Source organism: Miniopterus schreibersii (assembly GCF_964146895.1).
Source record: "Miniopterus schreibersii genome assembly, chromosome: 13".
In the NCBI taxonomy this organism is placed as follows: Eukaryota; Metazoa; Chordata; class Mammalia; order Chiroptera; family Miniopteridae; genus Miniopterus; species Miniopterus schreibersii.
The window spans coordinates 28,458,293-28,484,161 of NC_138113.1; the positions used below are offsets into that span (position 1 = coordinate 28,458,293).

Consider the following 25,869-nt stretch of genomic DNA (forward strand, 5'->3'; position numbering starts at 1 on the left):
GCGCCGGGCCGGCCGCGCAAAGGCAGCCGCTCGGCCCTAACGCCCCGATTGCGGGCGAGGACTCAGTGCTCCCCGGCGGGTGTTTCCGTCCCTCTGTGCTTTACACGCGCATCCACCTGGCGGCGGGGGACACTGCGCGTGAATCGCCCTCAGACCCTGCCTCGGTCCCTGTTCCGACGCCCGGCCCTCGCCGGGGCGATGCCGCCGGTCTCTGGGCCACACGGCGCCGCGGTCCCGGTGCCGAGGACTCGTCTCTCACACTCGCGTCGGCACGGCCCCGGCGCCCACGGGCGGGAGGCGGACGCCTGCGGGGACGCCGCCTTGGGGCTGCCGCGGCCGTGCGCGGGCCGCTGCCTACAGGTCGCTGGGAACTAAACAGCTGACGGGCGGTGGCCGGAAGGCGACCTGCGGCATCTCCGTTCGTGAGAGAATTACAGGTGCTGGGCTCCGCTTGAGGGCGCTGTTTCGGTGTCCTCGGGGCTTGTCTGTGCGTCCCCAGCCGAGTGAACTATCACCTGAGGCCGCTGCCGTCAGCCTCGCCCGCGACCTGACACCCCGGACCGTAACCAGCCGTCGCCTCCCGGTGTTGGCCGCCCCCTCGGTGTGAGCCGGGCTGCGCCAGTGCCCTTTCCAAACCTGGCTTACCCACAGCTTTACTCGGGGCGTGAGATTTCCACGTACTTGTTTTGTACCGATTGCTCTGCCAGCCGCTAATAAACATACGTTTACCCACCGTCACACCCCGTATATTTATTTACTCTCACTCTCACCGTGGGCAGCAGGCAGGCTGCCCCAGCTGATGCGGAACGGGGCCCACATTTAGAAATCCTGATTTAAAACCGGGTGTGTGCCACTGCGCCCTGTGAAACGACCGTGCCACAAAGTCATCTGACACCATTGTCCCTGTGCTTCACGTGGGGTTTTTAAACATCAGGCAAGCTCCCCCGCCGTGACGGGAGGGCACCAAGCCGGGAGCCATGACGGGAGAGCACCAGGCCGGGAGCCGTGACGGGAGAGCACGAGGCCCGGAGCCGTGACGGGAGAGCACCAGGCCGGGAGCCGTGACGGGAGGGCACCAAGCCGGGAGCCGTGACGGGGGAGCACCAGGCCGGGAGCCGTGACGGGAGAGCACGAGGCCCGGAGCCGTGAAGGGAGAGCACGAGGCCGGGAGCCGTGACGGGAGGGCACCAAGCCGGGAGCCGTGACGGGAGGGCACCAAGCCGGGAGCCGTGACGGGAGAGCACGAGGCCGGGAGCCGTGACGGGAGGGCACGAGGCCGGGAGCCGTGACGGGAGGGCACCAGGCCGGGAGCCGTGAAGGGAGAGCACCAGGCCGGGAGCCGTGACGGGAGAGCACGAGGCCCGGAGCCGTGACGGGAGAGCACCAGGCCGGGAGCCGTGACGGGAGAGCACGAGGCCCGGAGCCGTGACGGGAGAGCACCAGGCCGGGAGCCGTGACGGGAGAGCACCAGGCCGGGAGCCGTGACGGGAGAGCACCAGGCCGGGAGCCGTGACGGGAGAGCACCAGGCCGGGAGCCGTGACGGGAGAGCACCGGGCCCGGAGCCGTGAAGGGAGAGCACGGGGCCGGGAGCCGTGACGGGAGAGCACGAGGCCGGGAGCCGTGACGGGAGGGCACCAGGCCGGGAGCCGTGACGGGAGAGCACGAGGCCCGGAGCCGTGACGGGAGAGCACCAGGCCGGGAGCCGTGACGGGAGAGCACCGGGCCGGGAGCCGTGACGGGAGAGCACCGGGCCCGGAGCCGTGAAGGGAGAGCACGGGGCCGGGAGCCGTGACGGGAGAGCACGAGGCCGGGAGCCGTGACGGGAGGGCACCAGGCCGGGAGCCGTGACGGGAGAGCACGAGGCCCGGAGCCGTGACGGGAGAGCACCAGGCCGGGAGCCGTGACGGGAGAGCACCGGGCCCGGAGCCGTGAAGGGAGAGCACGGGGCCGGGAGCCGTGACGGGAGAGCACGAGGCCGGGAGCCGTGACGGGAGAGCACGAGGCCGGGAGCCGTGACGGGAGAGCACCAGGCCGGGAGCCGTGAAGGGAGAGCACCAGGCCGGGAGCCGTGACGGGAGAGCACGAGGCCCGGAGCCGTGACGGGAGAGCACCAGGCCGGGAGCCGTGACGGGAGGGCACCAAGCCGGGAGCCGTGACGGGAGAGCACCAGGCCGGGAGCCGTGACGGGAGAGCACCGGGCCGGGAGCCGTGAAGGGAGAGCACGGGGCCGGGAGCCGTGACGGGAGAGCACGAGGCCCGGAGCCGTGACGGGAGAGCACCAGGCCGGGAGCCGTGACGGGAGAGCACGAGGCCCGGAGCCGTGACGGGAGAGCACCAGGCCGGGAGCCGTGACGGGAGAGCACCAGGCCGGGAGCGGCAGGCTGAGCCCAGCGCTGCAGCCCAGGCTCACCGCCAGCTGAGCGGACTCCGCCAGCCGCCTGACACCACGGAGCCTCCCTCGCCTCCGATGGTGACACATCTGTTACATAATATTTGTGAGGATTCAGTGAGCAACATGGACAGAAATTATTATAGTCCAGAAAGCATTTTACAAATGCAGATATCATTATTAATTTACTTTCCCCAATGGTTGAATTTCTGGAACTCACATCTTGGGCAAAGGATACCTGTGTTCCTATAACCAGAGCAATGTCACCAGCAGCAGTACCAACCAATACGGGCAATTTTTATATCTGCTCAGTTTTCACATTTTATTTTCTTCTTGCAACAGTGCTGTGGGGCGTTGCCATTGTATGAAATTTACAGTCCTCCAGTGTCAGAGAGAGAATCAGAAATAAAATTAGGATTTAATTCTACCTTTCGCTGTGCACATCCCCTCTTTAGAATACTTTTGCTTAACACCATTTATGGGGAAAAAATGTAACTTAAGCATCTGTGGTTAAATTTAGCAGATGATATTGAAAGATGAGACTAGAATAATACATTTGTAGAGAGCCTACGTAACATGAATTGTTATCTGCTGGGAGGAAAATGGGATTTTAGGCATTCCTAGTGCTCAGTCTAGCAATTCTTCATCACTAAGGGGGAACGTGTATTATAACTGTACCTCAAATTATTTTTTTAAACAGCTTTGAATTTATATCTGAAAGCGATTTATTTTTTTTCTATGCAAGATGTTCCATACTTACTGATATGCTGAGACAGGACTAGCAAACCCTCAGGGGAACGTAAAACTTAAAACAACAGATAATTACCAGCTCTGTGACTCTTGAACATTTAAATTGTTTGCCTTTTCCAAGTAGAGGCTGTAAGCACAAATTGTTTTATTATTAGCCTAAGTGCTTTGCTTATCTTAAGCAATGAATATTTTTAGCTCTGTTTTGTAACCCATAGGATTTAAGTAACACATTGAAGAAGGGAGCAGGACCCCAGGTTGTTTAGTGTGACATTTCATCTGACAGGTATGTTTTGGCGTGGAAGTTGACCAGCTGAGTGTGTCATTAGGCTGGTTTCACTTATTCTTACACTGTAACCGATATTTGTAAGTGAAGCGACATTTATTTCTTTAATGCTCTTGGGCTTCCCTCTGCTTCTTTAGTCCCTTTATTCCAAGAGAAGAGGGATGACTTGCTGTTTTGTTGGATTTGAGAGAGGAACTGGTTTGCGTGGTCCTGAGTTTGGGCCATTGCTTCCCTCCTACGAGAAAGCTATTCTACAGAAGGATAAGCTAGGTTGGACGAAGACAACTGCCTGGGTTGTGGTGGCTTTTTCACTTTTTGGGGGCCTGGTTGAATTCCTGCATTGGGTTCTGTGAGATGTCTGTAACTAAAACTTTATTTAGTTCTAGTTAATACAGTAAATAATCTTACACAGGCTATATGAGAAAGAGGCTGCCGGTACATGTGTTTATTGGTACAGCCATGTTAGGTGATGCAATGACATTTTATTTTAAATGTTCTTATTGGTTTAATTTATAAAATATTATTTATCATATGTAAAGAAAGCATAAAATATGGTGTGTATTTTTTAAAGCAAACCTGGCCAGTTTTATTAAGTAGAAATATATTTCTAACTAAAGAGGGTTTTGTTATTGTTTTGTGGAAGAAAACGATTGAGTTAGTGAAAACAACCAAATATCGATAGGTGACACACACTGGGAATCAGGAGTAATCTGTTCAACTTTGTCAAAATATCTATGGAATACTTAAAATAAGGAAAAGAAATGTAGTATTTAATAGTGGTTTTTCTTATTAGCTATGGAATTATGCAAAATGGCGATCTTACTGAGTCAGTACTATAATTTATTTTATGTAATAAACACATAAGTGATCTTTTGTCTCTTCATTAATCAACATGAGTTTTATTTTTCCAGGGAGTATAGGAATTGCCAAGATGTAGTCCCTACTCCAGAGTCATATGGAGTTTCAGAAGTTGGAAATCAACGAAATCTGATTTGGGGTTCCATTTAGCTATATTTGCCATTGCCAGCCTATAGAATTCTGGATACTAAGTGGTCAGCATCAAAATATGCTCAATGACAGTAAGCAGAGGGATGGGTTAAACAAATAACCAAAGCAGGGGATAGTGTGATTCAGTTTTGCCAGGCATGGGGATAATTTGCCTAACATTCCCCACCTACCACTATCCCCTAAAACTTATATAAACATCTCCCACTGCCTAAATGAAGCCAAATATGGGATAAATTGAAAGAGTTCTGTGTTGCTGCCATATTTAGAAGCACAGTAAGGGTGACCAGTTGATAAATAAGCAAGTGGGCCAGTAAGTTTTTGAATCTAGCTATGTGACTGGCATAATTGTAGTTAGCAAGTTACATGTGTTTAAAAACATTGGTCAGCAAAATATGCAGACTTTAATAAAAGATAGAGCAGATTGTACTGAGAACAATTAATTTAGAATACATCTGTGGGATAAGTTAAAGTTCAAGATGTTTTACTTTTTTTTTTTCCCCTCACCTGAGGATATTTTTTCCATGATCTTTTAGAGAGAGTGGAAGGAAGGGAGGAAGGAGAGAGAGACATTGATGTGAGAGAGACTCATAGACTTAGCTGCCTCTTGTAGGCGCCTGGAATGGGGTAGAGATCAAATATGCAACTGAGGTACATGCCCTTGACCAGGAATTGAACCCTCAACACTTCAGTCCGAGGGCCAAGGCTCTAACCACTGAGCGAAACCGGCCAGGGCAAGATGTTTTACTTCGTAAGAAAAAAATACATTTGGAATCTGCTCTGCAAGTGTTCAGTCATACTTGGCAAAATGTCTTGTAATGAGGATCCTGGAATCCTAATTAGAGTTAAATCATTGCAGTGTTTTAAATTGAAGTCAAATACAAGTTAAGTGGTTTCATGAAAATGAATCTTGTACTTGCTGCTGCTCCTCTTCAATATATATTGTGTGTCAAAAAGTGAGGATCTTATTCCATTTATTTAGCACTTTTATGTATCTTCACACCAGCATAATTTAACATACACTACTCCAGAATTGGCGAAGACTACACTGCTTAAGCCCTCTGGATTCCAGAGGACCCCCCAAACACACACCTTTTTTTTTTTTTAAACTTTAGTTACTTTACAAACCACACTTTAATTTCAAGTGATATCTAAGTAAAAATAAAATAGAATTCAAGTTATTTTCAAAAGCTGTTTTTTACTTGACAAAAAAATCCAACAGCCCTGCATGATAAAAACACTCAATAAACTAGGACTAGAAGGGAATTTTCTTAACCTAATAAAAGGTATCTGCAAAAAACCCACAGCTAACGTTATACTTAATGTGAAAAACTGAAAGATGTACCTTAAGATTAGGAACGAGATAAAGATGTCCTCTCTCACTACTTCTAGCCAGGATGATTAGGCAAGAAAAACAAATGAGGCATCCAAGTTGGAAAGGAAGAAGTCCAATGATCTCTATTTACAGATGACATAATCTTGTATGTAGAAAATTTAAAGGAATCTATAAAAAACTCTTAGTGTAATAACAAGTTCAGCAAGTTTGTAGTATACAAGATCAATATGCAAAATTCCATTGTATTTCTATACACTAGCAATAAACAATACAAAAATGATACTAAAAAATAATTTTATTTAAAATAAAAAGAATACGTTTACTTAGGAAGAAAATTAACAAAAGAAGTGCAAAATTATACATTGACAACTATAACACATTATTGACAGAAGTTAAAAGAGGTCTAAATAAATGGAAAGATATCCCATGTTTATGGATCAAAAAGATGGCAATACTTTCCCAACTGATAGACATATTTAATGTAATTCCTATCAAAATTCCAGCTGTCTATTTATTTATCCTTACCCAAGGATATTTTTTCCATTGCTTTTCAGAGTGAGAAAGAAAGAGAGAGAGAGTCATCAATGTGAGAGAGACATGTCAATGGTTGCCTCCCACACGTGCCTCTACTGGGGCCAGGGATTAAGCCTGCAACCGAGGTACGTGCCCTTGGCCAGAATCAAACCCAGGACCCTTCAGTCCACAGGCTGATGCTCTAACCACTGGGAAAAACTGGCTATGGCCATATATATTCTTGAAAACATTATGAAGAGTGAAAGAAGCCAGTAACAAAAGACTACATATTGTATGATTCTATTTATATGAAAAGTCATCAAGAGTGGGCAAATCTCCTGAAAGGAAAGCTAGATTAGTGGTTGCCTAGGATTGGGGAAGGAGGGGGGTAAATGGAAAGTGAGTGCTAATGGGTATGGAGTTTCTTTAAGTTTGAACATGTTCTGAAATTAATTATGGTGATGGTTGCACAACTCTATGAATGCACTAAAAATCATTTGTATACTTTAAATGGATGAATTATATAATATGTGAATTATATGTAAAATGGAGTTTAACTGATTGGATAAGTCTCACCCACATTACAGAGAGTAATCAGTTTCACTCAAAGTCCACCATTGAAAATTGGATCTCTCATCCAAAAACTCCCTCACAGAAACATCCAGAATAATGTTTGACCACACATCTGGGTACCGGGACCCAGTCAAGTGGACACATAAAATTAACTGTCGGAAGGCCTATTCTTCTCACTTTCTCATTGATCCCAGAGATTGGATAAGTTTAGGAAATGACATTGTTAGCTTGCCGAAAATGCAGTTCTCTTGGCATTTCACAGAAGTAGAACAGTGCGTACCTGACAAACGGATTAGGCTATAATAGAGTTAATGATGGGGGTGATAAAAATAATTTCTAATAATAAAAGGACATCTTTACCTCTAGAAATTTCCCTTTTCCTAAGCTTTTACAAAACTAAAAGTTTTAAAATGTCATTCATGTTGACATTTCTCCTTTTTAACATTTATATTTTGTGAGTTCCTTACAGCAGATATTGTGAGTTTTGCATTTTAAAAAGTATTTTGATTTTAGATTTAATATTCCTTCTTAAATATTCACTAGGGCCCAGAAATGAAAATGTTCCCATCTGGAAAATCTATAAGCTATAGATTTTCACTATAAGCTCCTCGGTGAATCTATGAGGGCAGACTTTTTAAAAAGATTTTTTTATCGATTTTTAAAGAGAGAGGGAGGGAGAGGGAGAGAGAAACATAGATCGGCTGCCTCCTGTACCCCCTGGATCGAGCCTGAAACCTGGGCATGTGCCCTGACCAGGAACCAGCAACTTTTTGCTCTTTGGGTGCATGGACAACAACCAACTGAGCCACACTGGCCAGGGCCAAATGTTTTTGGTTCAACATTTTATCCCTAACTCTGTGCCTGGCACAAAATAGGTGCTCAAAAAATATTTGTGCAATGAATGAATCCAAAGGCTAAATGCAGAGCTAGCGGTGGAGGTTAAACAATCTCAGTGCATGGAGTATTGCATCTGCCAGGAAGCTCGCTTGGGCTTCTTCAGAGGGCAGTCACACTTCCGAGTGCCCTAAGCAGGAATAGGCCTTCATGCACAAGCACTTTTCAAGTCTGCTTGCGTCAGGGATGGGACCACAAGAGCCTCACAAACCCTTCCCAACACCTGAACCCTACCCAGCCTCAGCCTGAAGTTGTCCTCCCTGATTCCATATCCTGATCCAACAGGTACATCACTAACTAGGTGAGGGGTATGACTTTAAAGGATCTCTAGTGATGGAGCTAAATTTTAAAATATGTATCAGTTTTCATTATTCCTGTTTTACATCAGAATTCATAATTGTACACATATACAATTCTTTTATGATAAAAGTACCTTCTTATTAAAATATGATGCTTTCCCCCCAATAATCCAGTTTTAAATCTAACATTATATTATCATGGACTTGTGTGGGGTTTTTTTTGGGGGGGGGTTGTCAATTAATAGAATATGTTAAGGGATCTTACATATAAGGCGTGTCTTGGGGGCAACAAGGTGATGTAAATATAGTATTTTGTGCACCGTGTGGCAGGCTTCTATAAACACAGCAGGAGGGATAAGGGTACTGAGGCATAGCACACCCTGAGAAAGGGAAAACACTTTGCAGGCTTGCCCGGAGAAGAGCAAGGGCCTGTTTCAGGAACTAGCCTGCCTGGCGCATAGGGGAGGGTTGGGTCACAGTGTCTGAGTGGGTTTATGGAGAGCAATCCCTGTTCTGGCCTGGTTGGAGCTCGAGGGTCTCTCCTCCACATCAAAAGCCTACTGCAGTAGAAATCAGTGTCCAATGAGGCACTTCAAGGAAGAGGTTTGGTAAACATAACCTATTTACAACTTTAATAATCATTTAAAAACAACAACATGTCTTTATTGATTTCAGAGAGAGGAAGGGAGAGGGAGCGAGAGAGATAGAAACATCAGTGACGAGAGAGTCATTGATTGGCTGCCTCCTGCATGCCCCCACCAGGGGTGGAGCCCCCCACCCAGGCAGTTGCCATGATTGGGAGTTGAACCTCGATCCACAGGTCGATGCTCAAAGGCTGAGCCACGCCGGCCAGGCTTTAATGACAATTTTTAATGTTCAAAGTTTTCTGAGACATTACACATGAGTTAATTTCCATCAAGCCTCCTCACATTATTTCCATTTTTATTTCTTCTTGGTGACAGTTTTACATGTAAGGATGTGGGCTGACTGAAGCCTTTCCCATATTATTTGTCTTCAAGAGGTATGACCCAGCGAGTGCTTTTATGCCTTTGGGAGAAACAGGAAGGACGGAAGGTTTTCTCACATTCTTCACATTTATATGGTTTCTCTATAGTCTCATCTTGTAATTTCAAAAAATTGTTACAGATGGTTTTCCCACGTTCCTTACATTCATAGGGTTTGTCTCCAGTGTGAGTTCTTTCGTGTTTCTGTAACGTACTGTGCTCTGTGTAGACTTCATCACACTGTGTACATTCATAGGGTTTCTCACCAGTGTGAGTCCTTTCATGACTGTGGTATGAACTAAGGTAAGTGGACGCTTTCCCACAATTCTTACATCGATAGGTGTATTTCAAGGATGCATTTTCCTGTGTCTCCAGATGCTTCAGTGAGGAATGAAGGCTTAACCCAATGTTTACATCCATAGGGTTTCTCTCCTGTGTGAGTCCTGTCTGGTGTTTATAAGGAGCTATAAGAGCTGAAGGCTTTTTCACACTCCTTACATCCACAGAGTTTCTCTCCAGTGTGAGCTCTTTTGTGCATTTGTAACACACTGGGATACCTGAATGCTTTTCCACATTCCTTACATTCATAGGGTTCTCTGCAATGTGAGTTCACTCATGTTATTAACGATGACTGGGAACACTGATGCTTTACCACATTTTTTACATTCACAGGGTTTCTCTCCAGTGTGACACCTCTCGTATGCTTGTAAGGAACTGGAATAGCTGAAGGCCTTTTCACATTTCTCACATTCATAGGGTTTCTGTGCCCTGAGTCCTTTCGTGTCTTTGAAGATGACAGGGATACCTAATGCTTTAGTGCAGTTTTTACACTGACAGGGCTTCTTGCCAGCGTGGGTTCTTTCCCGTGTTTCAAGTGAAGTCGAAGAACTAAAGGTTTCTCCCCACACTTTACATTTATAAGGACCATCTGCAGTATGCGTTGACTTGTGTGTCTGAAGGGTTTGGAGCTACATGAGTGTTTTCCCCCATTCCTTACATGTTTTCTCTCCATTGTGATTTCTTTCATGATTTTCAAAACACTGGAGATAACCAAAGGCTCTGCCACATAGGTTGCATTTATATGGCTTCTCTCCATATTTCTGATACTTTAACTTCTGTGTCCAGCGTGACAGCTGGTGTGCCTACTATGGGGTGAATGATGCGTGAAGGCTTTTCCACACACACTGTATTCCCAGGGTTTACTCCAGGAAGGGTTTTCTTCTTCAGACTGAGATCTGAAATAAGGCTGAAGTTTTCTCCACATTGATTACCCTTTTCCGCTTCACAGGGTCTCTCTATCATATGACTTCTATTGAGGCCAGGTTCCTGAGGGTTTCCTGCATCACTTCTCTATAGAGTTTCTTTGGTGAGAAACCCAGTAAAGCCCACTCCTCCAGGGTGCAGTTCACAGCCATATCCTCAAAGGCCACTGAATCGTATCTAGGTTTCCTGGGCCTCCCTGAGTCCTTCCTACGTCTCCCATGACCAGTGCTACTAGTGCTGTCAAGCTGGCCTCTCATGTCTTTAAGCTTGTTTCATATCGTTTGCAATCTGAACCTAGATGACATTTTCTGGTGCCGACACACTTCCAGTAGTTGAGTTATGGGTTAACAATTCTCATCTCGTAGGCAAAACCCAAGTTCTTATGTAGGACTCACAAGCAGTCACTATCTTCTCAGGGAAATTATGGAGGAAACTAGAAGCTTGCGTGCTGTGTTGTCAAGGCAACAGCTGCCCAAGCCTTCCTAGCAACAGGATCTGTGCCTGCGATTATTGAAGCTAACACAAGTGTTAGTCTGCCGCCACAAGCCAGGGATCAGTTTGCGAACGATGCCTCTCTTGAGGACTAATGGATGAGTGCGTTAGCTGCCCAGAGACCACAGCAGCAGCAAGCGTGTGCAGCACACGTGGCGTCTTCCTTCTCCATGATATCTGAAGCCCTGACTGGAGCACACCCATCTCTCTTTGTTCCGTTACATTTATTTGCGAGCCATGCAGATTTTAAATCCCACAGCTGACCCAGAATGTTCGACTGGGACAAGTCCCAGTGGGTTGTTACTTTCAAGAGAAATGGAAGTCCTAAGCTTACAGAGAACAGCCACTGGTGGAGTGGCCAGTGGTAAGCGGAGTGGTAGGAAGGGACAGTGGTGACAGCGGGGTGAAAAGAGGCAAACACGTCCTGGCGAGTGACTTTCTCCACAAGCGCAGTGGGAGAGCCTGGCCTGCTGTGGAGAAGCCGGCATGAGGCTCCAGGTTCCCGCTGATAATTGCAGGCCCTCTACCCTCTCGAAAATAAAAGGGGCACAATCTGATCAGAATATGGTCTCAAACCTCCTGGACTCTGGGCAAAACCACCTTTAAAAAACAAAAATAAAAAATAAATTCTACATTCTAGGTGAAGGGTGGACCTGATGAGTAAGGGTCCCGGGCTGTAAAAATACAAGAATGGTTTAGATGCCAGCATCCGTAAGAGCCTGGAGACGGTATCCAGTAAGGACTGCCTGTCTAAGGATTCGATCCAAAACTTGGTACTTGGTTTATCTCTTACCTTAAAAATAATTCAGATTTGATTTTCTTCTTATGGGTTTGCTAAAAGTACAAGTAAATGTCACAATCATTTAAGCAAGAAGATTGATTACTCTTAACCATTTAGTAGTGTTACTTATTCGGAAAGGAATACTTAAGAGTCAGCAAAAATGGGCTCCCATCTGGGAGCTTCATCACACAGTCCGTCTCCAGCCTTGCACTGCCCTCTTCTTTCCATTTGAGTCCAGCCAAACAGAAAAGGTCTGAGTAAATAATTCTAGATGAAATCTTTCCATGTTGCAAAATGTTTTCTATAACCAAGTAATCATTTTATTTATAGAACAAGATCTCTCTGAAACACACAACCTTTAAAGAAGGCTGATTTTAAAGGCTTCAGGAGATGAGTATACTGTGACCCATAATGCCTACTTTATAGTAGTTCAAACATTGACTGAATGAGTTTTCTTGTAGGTTTTGAATTTCCTATAACATCCATATCTAATAGGAATTGATGGCCAGGATAATTTCATATTTAAGTGATCTTTTGAGTGAAGAGCCCTAACACCTAAACTGCTTATCATTTAAGGGGTTAGCACCTAAAAGTATGATTGGAGTATGACACTGAAATGAGGGAAAACTTAGGTGCTACTGACTTTCCTGGAAGACAGGAATAGTAATATTCACATGACCTGCCTTGCCTTGGATAGTTGGTAGGTGGCAGCAACAGACCAGAAATTACAGTTCATTTAAACAGGGCATTGGGTTATTTTTAATGTTTTCATTAATTTTTTTTTTTGCAAAATAAAACATTATAGCTGCAAAGCAAGTAAACAATAAATATAGATAAGCAGGATGCAACTGATTTACAGAACGTATGTTACCTAAGCCTTTATGATATAGACTCTTGATAAAATCTTATTTTTCAAAACTCTAGGCTTAGTTTTATTACCATTTTTAGCTTGTTTTTTCTTATAATCTTTATTTCTTCTCTTGGTAAGCACCGAAAATTTTAGCACTTCTTTACTGACAGCAGGGGATGGCATATTTGAACTCTGATTCTGTTTAAACTTTGATTTACTCTGATTGCGAAGATTTTGCCCCCACACATTGCATTGGCCGAGCTTCAGTTCAGAAAAAGTAATCCATTCTAAACAGTTTAAACAGAAATGGATTTAACATTGGGTATGAAATGGGTTTTGAAGTTGCTGTGAAGACCAATGAAAGAGTGTCTGGGTCAGTGGTTCTCAACTTTAGCTCTCTATCACAGGCATCTGGGTTGCTTTTAAGCATATTTACTCTGGAATTCACATACTGAATCAGAACCTCTGGATATGTATATGTGCATAGTTAATAAGCTCCCCTGGTGATTCTAATGTGCAGCCAGGGTTGAGAACACTTTGAGGCTAATGTTTCAGGATCAACTGTCATTGCAGAACTGGGCCACCAAGGAAGCTACTGATTTCTGCAATCAGGGAATGTGCTGAATTGGGAAGCTGCTGGTTTTAAAACTATCCTGCCACCATCAGGAAGCTGCCATGATCTGGAAACCACCTCCTCCAGGAAGTTTCCACTCCAGAACCCATCACACAGGCTACTGTTAACATATTAACTAGTAAAATGATGTCCTACACCCTTCTTCTTGGTGCCCAAGAAGCTACATTCATGGTGACCTCAATGAACAATGCCCAGAAAAACCAAGCTCTACCATAACTGTGCCTGTCACAGATGGAGCAGCAAAGAGTCCCTGCCTTCCTCACTCCCTCCCTCCACAGGTAGCTCGGTACTTCTGATGGCGGAATCTCTATCACATAGGAATCTTAATTGCTTTAAACCCTCCAACCCTGTAGAACAGGAAGTGAGCTAGGAAGAGATTTATATGGATTTTTTTATACCAATCCAGTGTTCCAGCGAAGGCATCATGAAATAGATGAGGTTTTTTTTCTTTCTTATTTTTCAGGGACCAATAATTGAGCTGAAAGTTTGTTTCCATCCTTTATAAACCTTTAGACTCCCAGAACCAATCAAGATTTTCACGTCACCCTCCTTTTTTAGAAGTCACTTTGGTTACAATTGTTAATTTAGAATGATTTAATTTTATTCCATTCTACTGCTTCCACTTTTGCTTCTATCTCTCAGGTACTCTACAAGATAATTTCTTAATGGGATTTAAGAGATTTTTTACAAAATAATTACCAATTATGCAATACCTGATCACTCCGCAAGGTTTAAAAAACCACTACTTATGAATCAATAGTGTCTTCCGTTTTTTATACTCAGAGCAGAAATTTGATGGGGATTGGGAAGCTTGCATGACTGTCAACCTAGCAAAACTGACTCTTTAGAATTAGTTGGTGTAAATTCAGGATGACACTCATTAAAGGCGAAGGGGAAAAAATTTCTGGTGACTGAAAAACTATTTTTTCTCTCGGTTTTATTGAGATAAAATTTTCATACAACACTGTATAAGCTTAAGGCATACAGCATAATGACTTGACTTACATATATTGAGAAATGATTACAACAAATTTAGTTAACATCTATCACTTCATATGGTTACAATGAATAGATGAGGGTTTTTTTTGTTTTTTTGTTTTAATATGTATTGATTTCAGAGAGAGAAAGGAAAGGGAGAGAGATAGAAACATCAGTGATGACAGTCACTGATTGGCTGCCTCCTGCATTCCCTCCACTGGGGATCAAGCCCGCAACCCCCACATGTGCCCTGATCAGGAATTCATCTGAGATCTCCTGGGTCATAGGTTGATGTTCAACTGCTGAGCCACCCGGGCCAGGCAAGATGGGTTGTTTTAAAGACAGGAGGACCCTTGATGTCACACTAGCCCAGTTCCGAGGGTAAATGTGATTCATGCCTTTCAGGGATAGAGAGAGAGAAAGAGGGGGAGAATGTGTGTGTGTGGGGGGGGGGGGGTTCACGCGTGCACGTACTAACGAGGAATCAAAGGGATGTTTTCCCCAGAGAGGCTCCTTAATTCTACAGGAAAAGCAAATCTGAGACTAGCTGGAGCCTGTGCTTGGGGGATATTAAGAAGGAAAGGGCCTATGTTGCCTGCTTTTTGTCTGAATTGCTGTCTGTCTCTTTCTCCCCTTCCCTATTTTGATGTTACAGCTCAGAGCCTGGGCACACTGTTCAAAACATGGCTTTGCCATTTGTTGCTTATGATGTGTCCAAGCAGCGGTATCTGTGATTATCCCCTTTATCTATTACCCTTGCCTTGCTCAAGACTTACAGATGCATATTTCATGCTTTCGAAAGCACTCAGTACTAAGCATAAGGCTGTTTTTTCAACCTATTTTCTGTAACACATTCTTTTAATTAATTAAGCTATTATTATATGTAAGGATCTATTTGTTCTTCTTTATACCAGTTAAGATCTTCCTTAATGCTTTGAAAGTCAGCATTTTAGTCTTATCTTTGCCTGAGCATGACTACTTAGGAGTTCACTAAAAATTTAAATAGTGTGCCCATATACTGAAATCATTAAAAATATTTTGAAACTAATGATGCTGCTCAAACACTATAATGAGATGTTATTTTGAAAAGTTGTTATGAAAATATATAACAGGATATTAAAATAAACTTTTGAAAAGATATTTTTTATTTTAGAATAGTTTTAGGTTTATAAAATTATTACGAAGATAGTTCAGGAAGTTCTCCTATACATCACACCCAGTTCCTCCTATTGTTGATATCTTACATCAATATGGTGCATTTGTCACAATGAACCTGTATTGATACCTTAATATTAACTAAAGTACATACTTTATTCAGAGTTCCTCAGGTTTTTTTGTTTTTAAAGTATGTTTTTATTGATTTTAGAGAGAGGGATATATAGAGAGAAACATAAATTGGCAGCCTCTTGCATGCCCTCCTACTGGGGATTGAGCCTGCAACCCAGGCATGTGCCTAACTGGGAATTGAACCTGCAGCCTCTTGGTTCATGGGTTGATGCTCAACCACTGAGCCACTATGGTTGGGTTGGAGTTACTCAGTTTTTACCTGAGGTCCTCTTTCTGTTTCTGAGTCTGATCCAGAATACACATTACATTTAGTTTTCATGTCATCTTAGGGCAACTCTGGGTTGTTTCTCAGGCTTTCTTTGTTTTTCATAACCATGACAGTTTTAGGGATTATTGGTCACATATTTTGTAGAATGAAAATGGACTCTTTTAATTTTTAATTTATTTTAAAGATTTACATAAAAATTTCAAACATGCACAAAATTAAAGAATAGTATAATGAATCCCCATGTATCCATGACCCAGCTTAATAGACATCACCAATTCAGTAAGTTTATTCTATTTAAATTGTTCTACCCTCAACTTCTGATGATTTTAAAACAAGTCCCAAATATATTATAGCACCCTTATATATTTCAGTATATACCTCAAACAGATAAGGCCTTTTCAAAAAAAAAAAAATACACCTATAATTCTATTATCACGTAACAAAGTTAAAGATAATTCTATATCCCTTTCAAGGGAGTACCTTAAAAACGAAAGTATCTGAAAATAAAGTATTTTTTTAAGAAAAAGATAATTCTATACTATTTAATAGTCAACCTGTGTTCAAATTTCCCTAAAGACCTCAAAATTGTCTTCTCTAATTTACATATTCAAGTCAGGATTCAAACAAAGTTTGTATAGTGTATATTGAATTCTGTTGATTTGATAATGGGACTTTTGTCATTTTAGCTGAGACCTGAGACTGAAAATAAAACAATAATTACACCCAGATTTCAAGATGAGATGCTAGACTACTGATGTCGTGCAAACGGTGTGTTTGAAACCAGTTTTAAGATCCTTGGCCCAATACGCACCTTAGGCTCAAGAGGATTTCTTTGGGGAAAGTTACTGGAGACCTGCGGCTTTTCCCTCTCTGCCTCTCTTCCATCACGGGGGAGAGAAATGAGGTGTTTCCCCTTCACTGCATGCCTACTAAGAGGGTCTTTAAAAGAACCATTTTGAAGACTTGGCATTTATTCCTTGGAGCTGGAAGAGACTGGTGTTTGGCCCATACATGCAGAAAATAGAGGCAAAGCTGTGGATGGAGATACCTGAATAAGACCTGCCAAGTCAGAGCAAATTGTGACTTCTATCAATCAACGGTAGGGCACAGATACGAGTTCCCACAGTTAGATGTGACAGGAGATTCTGGTCCTGTGGCCATTTTGAATGGGATCCCATCCATGAAGCCTCCTTGCTGCCGGCTAGTCTCTCTCAGCAGAGGCTGGAATGGGGGTGTGAGTACAGGCATTGTCTGCCAAAGGAGCTGCAGTCAGGAATTCCTGGTAGGGAAAAGCTCTGAGTCACCCCTCACCCCAACCTGCCAAAGGATCCTGCAAAATAACTACCCAGATTTGAATACCAATCCCAGAGAGGCCAACCTGGATTACAAAAGTACCTGTTCCTTCCCCAACTTTCATCTAGAAGGGGAAACGAAGGCAAGGGGAAGAATCGGCCTGGCCCTCTCCCCACCCGAGCCTAAGCAGTGTCAAGCTGGGACAGGAAGGAAGCTTTGATGTTAAATGTACTTCTGAGTTTTAAATATCGAATTGGACTGTGATAAAGAAAAATCTGTTCAAACCTGGGACAGAATCTCCTTCTGGAAAGAAATATGCTTTCCTGATAAAAATGCTTAAGCAATTTTCTGATAAATTATAATAAGATTAAATCCTGTTCTGGGAGACCAGCTTACTTCCTCAGCTGACTAACAGTCTGGTGTCTAATGATATTGGATCCAGTTTAGTAATAATTATCTAACCATTTCTTTACCTATAAAGTATTACTTACATAAGGGAAACACTAAATTGATTTGTTTAGGCCTCTTAAATTGTGGAAGTTAGTCCTGCTCTTTCCACATAAATAATGGTTACAAAAATATTTCAGTAGTAGAAATATGTTGATGGATAAAGAATAAAAATTAAAGTTATACTGTGATTTTAACTACTTCAAATACATAGGAAAAGAATACTAAAAATGATAAAGACTGTGTTAGGGTTATAAGTAATTTTTTCCCTTCTATTTTCAAAAATGTCTCTATACATAGATGTTTCTGTTATTTAAAATTAGCTTAAACATTAGTAACATTTACTTAACATTTCTAAAGTCTTAAAATCACATATTGTTGGCAACCCATGCTTAAATCGCACATAAAAATTTGTTTGCTAATGTACTGCTGTTGGCAGCCACAGTAAATTTTTTAGCTAAGCAAATGTCAATTGTTGCTATAGCACTTCTAAAATTACAATAAAGCTACATAATAATTGACAGCGGTACCCTGGGTAAATGTGGAGAAAAGTCAAAGGTTGATTACGAAAAGGAAAATGTCAACCTTTCCAGTCAGTGACTGGATTAGTGGTAATGACGGGACCTCAATCCAGTTTTAGATCTAACTTCTTGGAAGGCACAGTACCCGTGGGAAAGACACTAAAAAATTAGGGTGAAATCTGGTAAATTCTTGCACAAGCCACTGAACAGGATAGGGGAAGACTGGGAGCAGGAGGAGGTAATCTAGATAAAGTAGATCCAAGAGCAAATGTTTTTTAGAAGTAAGGTCAGAGTGTGTTCAGAGAGCAGAATAATTTAAAACGTCTTGACTGTAGGTTATCTGTATCCTATAGGACAGGGATAAGCAGGTCATCAGGGATTAGTGCAGGCGGAAGCCTTTGGCTTTATTTCCCATGTAGGGTAGAGAGACTTTGAAGACACCTTACCGAAAAGAATGACGTAAGATCTATGCTGGTTCTAGAGTCTGCATGGAATGAACTGACTGCAGGAGGGGGATCAGAGGACATAAACTGTGAGGTCTCTGTAATAAACCAGGAGCCTCATTACATAAAAACTATCTAAATTAGCACTTCCAGGATATGTTTTACTTTAAAACGATTCAACCACATTCTAACCAAGTTTTAGATGAATTTTGGTGTTCTCTAAGAGACCTGGCACATAATATTGAATCAGATTGCAGAGGGTTATTTTAACTCCAGGGCCAGATGCAGAGACATATGTAAAGGTATTGACGCCAACAAATATGAGGAGAAATGCAAATTCTCATGACGAAAAGGATGCGGAGTTCTCCAAGGCAGCAGATGACCGAGCGGCGTCCAGATTCTTGGGAGCGGTGGGCTGCTTCCACCAAGGCTTCGCAGGAGCTCAGCGGGGCGCGACGGCCTGCGCCGAAGCTGCTGCGGCCCTCGGGGCAGCTGGGATGTTGCTCAGCAATCATCAGAACTATAGAAGTGTTACAACAGCGAACAGGAGATTTTATTTTTGTTTCCAAAAGGCTTTAGATTTTAAGTGTCTCGTCCCAGATTCAGGCCCAAAGCCGGTGACTCCACAGAGGAGACGGAGAGGGTGCCGGCGCCACCTTACCGACCGGCTCCAACCCGACACGTCTGGCGGTGGCTTCAACGTTTCACAAAAACTCAGTGACCAAATACTGTCCACCGCCGCGCCGGCAGCCCTTCAGTTCCCAACACTCAGTTTCGGGTCCCGCGCTCCGGGCCCCTGGGCGCACACCCGGCGTTTACTTCCAGGCGCTGAGGCCGGGGCGCGGCCGAGCGCACCCTCCGGGCGGCGGCCCCGCAGAGGGGCAGGGCGCGTCCCCGCGTCCCCCGCGTCCCCGGCCGCCCTCGCGCCGGGCCCCGCAGTCTCATTTGCCGCCCTCCGACGCGTGACCCCGGCGCGCTCACGTCCCGGGCCGGCGACAGGCGCGGGGTGCGCCGCGCGGCCCCATGTGCCCCCTCCTCCCGGCGGCCGCCGCGGTCGCCGCGTCCCGCTCCTCGCTCCGGCTCCTCGGCTGCGGGCGCGCCGCCATGTCTACCGCGGGGCCCCTCAAGTCCGTGGACTACGAGGTGTTCGGGAGAGTGCAGGGTAGGGGACCCCCTACTGTGGGAGGCCACAGAGGTGTTAGGGGAGAGGGGGAGAGGGCTCAGAGGGGGCTTCTCATCCTAGGGGTCCCCTTCCCCGGGGCCCGGACTTCCGCTGGGCCATGACACAGCACCGCCGGGGGAAGGGGGCGGAGGGCGCGTGCGCGGGAGAGCTGGGGGGCGGGGGGCGGGGGGAGCGGGGAGCTGGGGGGAGGGGAGGGCAGGGGAGCTGGGGAGCTGGGGGGAGGGGAGGGCAGGGGAGCGGGGAGCTGGGGGGAGGGCAGGGGAGCTGGGGGGAGGGGAGGGCAGGGGAGCTGGGGGGAGGGGAGAAAGAGACGCGGGGGCGCGGGGGCACCTGGAGCAGGCTGAGGGGGTGGGCCGGGAGGGAAAGACGAAGCTGGGTAGGAAGGAGGCGGTCCTTGAACTGGTTATCCTGCTACTCGCACTGAAACCACTGGGCTAAGACACCTCCATGAGGTCTGAGGGTTCACTTCGCTGGGGTTATACTTTTTTTTTTTTTGTACTGTGTAACTCTGGCTTGAGTTACTATTGCAGTTATTATTAGAAAGCAATGGATGAAAATAATATAAATACTTTTAGAAGTATAATAAGTATTATTAAATGGAAAGGTAACTTACATTGGAAATCTATTTCATAAGGAGAAATCTTGGTTAAAGGAAGGGTTGAATTATCTTTTATTTTGGGACTCTAGAGGTGTTTACGCTTTGGGGCAATGTGCCAGGGTAGGATTAGGGATGCGTGAGACTGTGACTTCTGTAAGGAGATGGGCCTTTCTTTCAAGGAGTGGTTGTGAGAAGGGAGGTAGTAGAGTGGGAGAACCTTCTCCGACAGTGTCAGAGAAGAATACCTGCGGAGGCTGAGGACTTGGAAATCGATTCCCTTAAAATTACCCATGGCTTTGCACCCTGTATAAAATCTTCGGGTGCATCCAGGGATATGGTTCTCTGGACTGAAAACTGCCACAATACGTCACTGAAACATATTACACATAAAATATGAAAATGGTGGCGAAGGTCACCTGACAGGATATTTGGTCTCCTGGACAGAAGTGGCAGTAATTAAGGTGTGTGTGTGTGTGTGTGTGTGTGTGTGTGTGTGTGTGTGCGCGCGCGTGCATGTGTGTGCGCACGCGGGCACATTCACACGGGTGACATTTACTGGGAGTGTTCCATGTGCCAAGCATCTTACTATTATTTACTTAACCCTTATCACAATGTTTTGACATATATATCTTATTCCTTTTTTATTTTTATTTATTTTTAAATATATCTTTCTTGATTTCAGAGACAGGAAGGGAGAGGGGGAGAGAGAGAGAGACATCAGTGATGAGAAAGTCATTGATCAGCTGCCTCCCGCACGCCCCCTACTGGGGATGGAGTCCGAAACCTGGGCTTGTGCCCTGGCTAAATCGAACCCCGATCGCCTGGATCCCAGGTCGATGCTCAACCCCTGAGCAATGCCTGGCCAGGCTCTTATTCCTGTTTTAACAATGAGAAAACATATAGAGAGGTTCAGTAATTTGGACAAGCCCTTTTATATGTAGCATTTAAAATATTTTTATAGCCCTACAAAAATCCCATTTGTGATATTATCCGTCTTTATTGCCCTGCTATTCTTTCTTCATCTTCATTTGGTGCCATGATACACTATCGTGAGGAAACAAATATCTCTTGTTAATTTAAATCCACTTACAAAATTACCTAAAATTACCTAACCCACTGTTTCTTCTTCTGTATTTTTTTTAACCAGGCTCAATTGCTGTACATAGAAACAGTATCTTTTGGCTGACATATCCCCTATGATTTCCCAATTTTTTTCTTCTATTTTTTTTTTCAAATAAGGTATAATTTAAATTCATAACATTCACCCTTTTTAGTGTACAGCTTAATGGGTTCTGAAATATTCATACAGTCATGTGAACACCACCGCAGTTGAGATACAGAATAGTGTCATCACCCCCAAAAGTTCCCTGGTGCCCCTTTGCAGCCTGGCCCTTGGCAACCACTGCTTCGTTTCCTGTCCCTGTGGCTTTGTCTTTTCCAGAATGTGGAATTAAAATTAAAATAGAAATGTTTTATTACATTTAAACTTGGATTTAGTCCTTGTATTTAAAGAAAAAATTCTAAAAGCTGGGGATAGGTAAATTTTATGTCAAATATACTCAACTGCCCTTATAATAAGCATTTTATTTGGCATTTTAAAATAGAATAAATATACAATTTGATGTTTTATTATACTTTGAATAAAATATTCAAATAAAATGAAATATTCAGATTACAAATTTTCTCCCAAAGTAATCTTCCTTTTCTCTTTTCATTTTAAAAGAAAATAATTTTTAAAAACACATTTTGAATGTATTCAGATATTAAAAGTTTAGTTCATTTCATTTACTTACTATTTAGTAAAATAGATAGAAGTTAAATTAGGAAACATTTTTAAAGGTAGACAAGCTGACTTTATTTTTATCTTTCTTTTATACAGGTGTCTGCTTCAGAATGGTAAGTCAATACAATCTGTGTATTTTTGGAGGGGGCATTTTTTCTCCCACAGTTATTTTTAATCACAGAGATAAAGCAGTTTTCTGCTTAGTTCTGGTCTACTGCTTATTTCCCATCATTGACAGTAAATAAAAATGTATTTGTATTTCTTCAAATACAAATTACTGGTTGAGATTTTTGTTAGATCTGTCTTTACAAAGTAGTCTTAAAAACATTACAGCCTCCTTAGCCTTTAGCTAATGTTTTCTATGAATTTCAAAATATCTCTCTTGAGGTGATCAAATTAAACATTTTGATTAGATACATTAAATACAAAATATGGGATCTTCCACTTATTCTGGAGGGAAGAAACCTTCTCCCCATGGGGATGTATCTCAAATTGCTTAACAGAACATGCTCGTGTTGCATAGTGGTCCTCAGGTTTTTAGAAGTTCAAGCTCCTTATTGCCTCTAAAATCTTTATTTTGTTAGCATACTCCTTTCCTAACGGGTAAATGTGACTTGTATGTTCACCTACTGTCTGAGCTGGCAATCACAAGATTAGGTCTCTGTTCCTAACCTCTGAGTGTTCTGACGTGGTCCCACCTAGAAAGTCTCCACACTTTGAGATAGCTGCATCCTCTACAGTTCAGATTTTTCCTTTTTCATTATTACCTATGAGAGCTTGGCTTATTTTCAGAAATGGCCCGTACGTCAACCTTAGCTATAACCATCTCAGTTTGTGTTGCCTCATATTGTTTGCACCGTGGAGTGGAGAGAGAGAAATCTTGGTCACCCTGGCTTCCAAACAGAAGAACTTGTTTTTAAAAAGTTCTAGCAGACTGGATCCACAAGAATTTTAGTATGATGTAGTTAAAATAACTCAAAATCAAAATATTGCTAGGTTTTTATTTGCCAATAGCAAAACTGAATTTGGAACCAAGAAAAGGAATTTTTAAAAACTAATAAGAATAATAGGAGAAATAAATTTGCCTGTAGAGAATCATAACATTTGTTTGGCAAATCCAGAGCCAACAGAAAAACCACAGAATACTTTAATCTAGTACTTTCTATTGATCCTAACTGGATATTTTTCCTCGGTGAAATTCCTTGAGAGTTTCAGAGTGATCATTATTTGGAACCCAGATTAACAATGTTATTTAGTGTTAACTGATGTGAGGGCAATGCAGCCAAATTTTATGGATCCCAAAACACATCATGGAAACTTTTTTGAAGTAATTCTTACTATCAGCTTATTTTCTCATAACATGCTTCTCTTTACTGAAAGTGGAATTTGACAAAAAATTATATTTAAGTGAAGGTTCTTGTAAATAGAGGTATTCATTACTGTTGGTCAGCTGCACAATTTTTTGGCATAGACTATATTTTAGGAAATAAATGATCAGGTTAGTACTTTTTGAATGTTAGAATCAAGTATGTTGAATTCAGACTTTTGATGATGGACTTTCTTTCCCTTGTTTTCTCCTGAAACCAGTACACAGAAGGTGAGGCTAAGAAAATAGGAGTGGTTGGCTGGGTGAAGAACACCAGCAAAGGCACTGTGACAGGCCAAGTGCAAGGCCCTGAGGAGAAAGTCAATTCCATGTAAGTAGCAAGGCTAATAACACTCATGCAATTTATGAACTTACTGATGTTTTATCGGATAATAGGAATAGTATTGATGTACCAAATTCAGTTTGTAGATTGTAACTAAACTAACATGCTTTTAGGCAGATCAGCAAAGAAATTCTCAGACTTGGGAATGGAATTTCTGCATTTAGGAATGGGTTTCCCAGGTGGACAGGCCCTCAAAAAGATCAATGGCACTACTCTCCAATCTCTATGAATTGTGTTTTAATTCACTAATGTGGGGGGAACATCCAGGGTCCACCCATCTTTCATCTAAAGTGGTTGTGACAGAAGCATATGCCTTGGATGGTTCTTGAAGTTTTTAAAGTAGCCTTCAAGGCAAAAAGATTGTCATCTCCTTTTTATTGTTTAAATATCTTTTCAATCTAATTGTAATTTTATTTTTACTGTCAGTGAAAGTGTGTTTAATGAGCTGTATAGTTACCATAATATGAGTCCTTGCACATCAAAGGAGACCAGATTCAGAAATATAGAAAAAAGTGCCCTGTCATCTTCAAAGGCCTTATCTTTTCAGCTTTGTAAATTCCACTGCTGTCTGTAGTCTTGTTTTAAAAAAATGAAAAAACAGCTAATATTTATTGAGCATATGCACCATGTTAGGCAATATGCTACACACTTTACATAGATTATCATATTTGCAAGGTAGGTCTAATTAATACCCAATTTATTTTATTTCATTGTTTGCAATTTATCTGTTTTCAGATTTAAAAAGCAATACTTTTTTGTTTATTGTAATAACTGAAGTAATATGCAGAGAGTTATAAAAGCAAAGCTGGTAATCTTCCCCTTCCCCTTTACAGCCCTCCCTTTATGTAACCTGTGCCAACCTTCTGAAGCTTTCTCTTTCATGTAAAAGTATTTAAGCACACATTTATAATTAGCGTTCTGCTTCTTTTTACTGAAATAGAATACCTTGTGCATATTTTTCTGTAACTAGTTTTGCTGTTTGATGGACATTCAGCAATCAGTAAATATATAACTACCAACTCCTTATTTTTTCTAATTTCTTTATGTATAGTTACTTGTGCTTGTGTGTAAAACTACACCCTAACTTGAAAAGTGGGGTCCAAAAATTCAATTTTATAAAATGTTAATAGAAAATATTTTTCTGTAGGATTGTCACAACATGCACAAAAGAAGAGACTGTGAAACTTAAAGTTGTGTAGAACTAATAGTTCAGTGTGCAAGGAAATGACAAATGGCTAAGAGGAAGATTGAGAATGGGGACTGTGTGGGGGAGGGACACTCATGTCAATCATGTTATATCCTAATCCATGTTGTAGCAGGTTTTTGATTAACATCAGTGCAATCATGTCACACATTCTTTTTTTCTAAGCCCTGCACACCCCTCCCCCCCCAAACCACCAGTAATCTGTGTTAGCAACCTGGTGCATTTCCTTCTGTATTTGTTTGTGATCAGTGTTTGCTTTTTAAAAATGAGATTATGGTGTATGCACTTCTCTTCATCTCACTTTTATCATTCAAAAATACATCCAGAAAAATTCCCCCAAGTCAAACGGTATAGCTCTAACTCATTCTTTTTAATGGCTGCTTAATATTCCACAGTATAGATATACCACTATTTATTGCATTTGGGGACTCATTTTATTGTTTTTGGGAACTCATTTTATTTCCTTCTGTTTTTTTGTGTGCATTTTTTTGGCAATAAGAGCAATGCTAAAATAAACATTTTATTGGTGATTTTATTTTTATAGGATAGATCCCCAGGAGTGTGATTTGTTGGTTGAAGTGTCTGTGTGCTATTAATTTTAAAATATTTGTCAGACTGCTTTCGAAACACTTGTAAACAAATTTCATTTTTTCCTTCTTTATCCTGTCAGCAGTTGGTATTATTGCTCTTTATTTTACCTGATTATGGGTAGAGTGATATGTGATTTTTTACTATAATTTGCATTTTTAATTTTTATAAACTCAAATATGGTTCTCTTTTCTTTCTGGTTAGTAAACAGACTGTAAGAGTTATTTCCTAGGTATCCTTCTAACTTTTTGATGCTTTATTTATTACATTGCTTATTTATTCCATCTGGAATTTGTTTTTTATTTTATAATAGGAGATTAGGGACTGACTATATTCTACCAGATGGATAGCCAGTTGTACCAGCACCATTTATTAAATAGTCATTATTTTCCCATTGAATTGAAGTACATTTTTGTCATATATTAAAATCTCATGTCAACTGAATTTTATTTCTGGATTCTCTGTTCTCCTGATTGATCTACTTATATATGCCTAGACTA

The 25,869-nt window shown here is 42.6% G+C and overlaps 1 protein-coding gene and 1 long non-coding RNA gene across 4 annotated transcripts in view; both read left to right on the forward strand.

The window, feature by feature from the left end:
• Positions 1–3,360: 3,360 nt before the first annotated feature.
• Positions 3,361–17,362, forward strand: LOC308566440. Its single transcript, XR_014000155.1, has 2 exons — positions 3,361–3,423; positions 13,007–17,362. It is a non-coding gene; the product is annotated as an uncharacterized lncRNA (long non-coding RNA).
• A 1,629-nt stretch (positions 17,363–18,991) lies between these two features.
• The window catches only part of ACYP2 (acylphosphatase 2), a 77,782-nt gene continuing 70,904 nt past the window's right edge, over positions 18,992–25,869 (forward strand). The window contains exons 1-3 of one of the 3 annotated variants that reach the window (XM_081156709.1): positions 18,992–19,466; positions 21,965–21,981; positions 23,456–23,565. In XM_081156709.1, coding sequence (XP_081012835.1) covers positions 19,328–19,466; positions 21,965–21,981; positions 23,456–23,565 — 266 coding nt within the window. In that variant the 5' untranslated portion in view covers positions 18,992–19,327. Of the gene's footprint in view, positions 19,484–20,248; positions 20,547–21,964; positions 21,982–23,455; positions 23,566–25,869 lie in introns of those variants that run through there. The other 2 variants (XM_081156711.1, XM_081156710.1) reach the window with 2 other exon arrangements.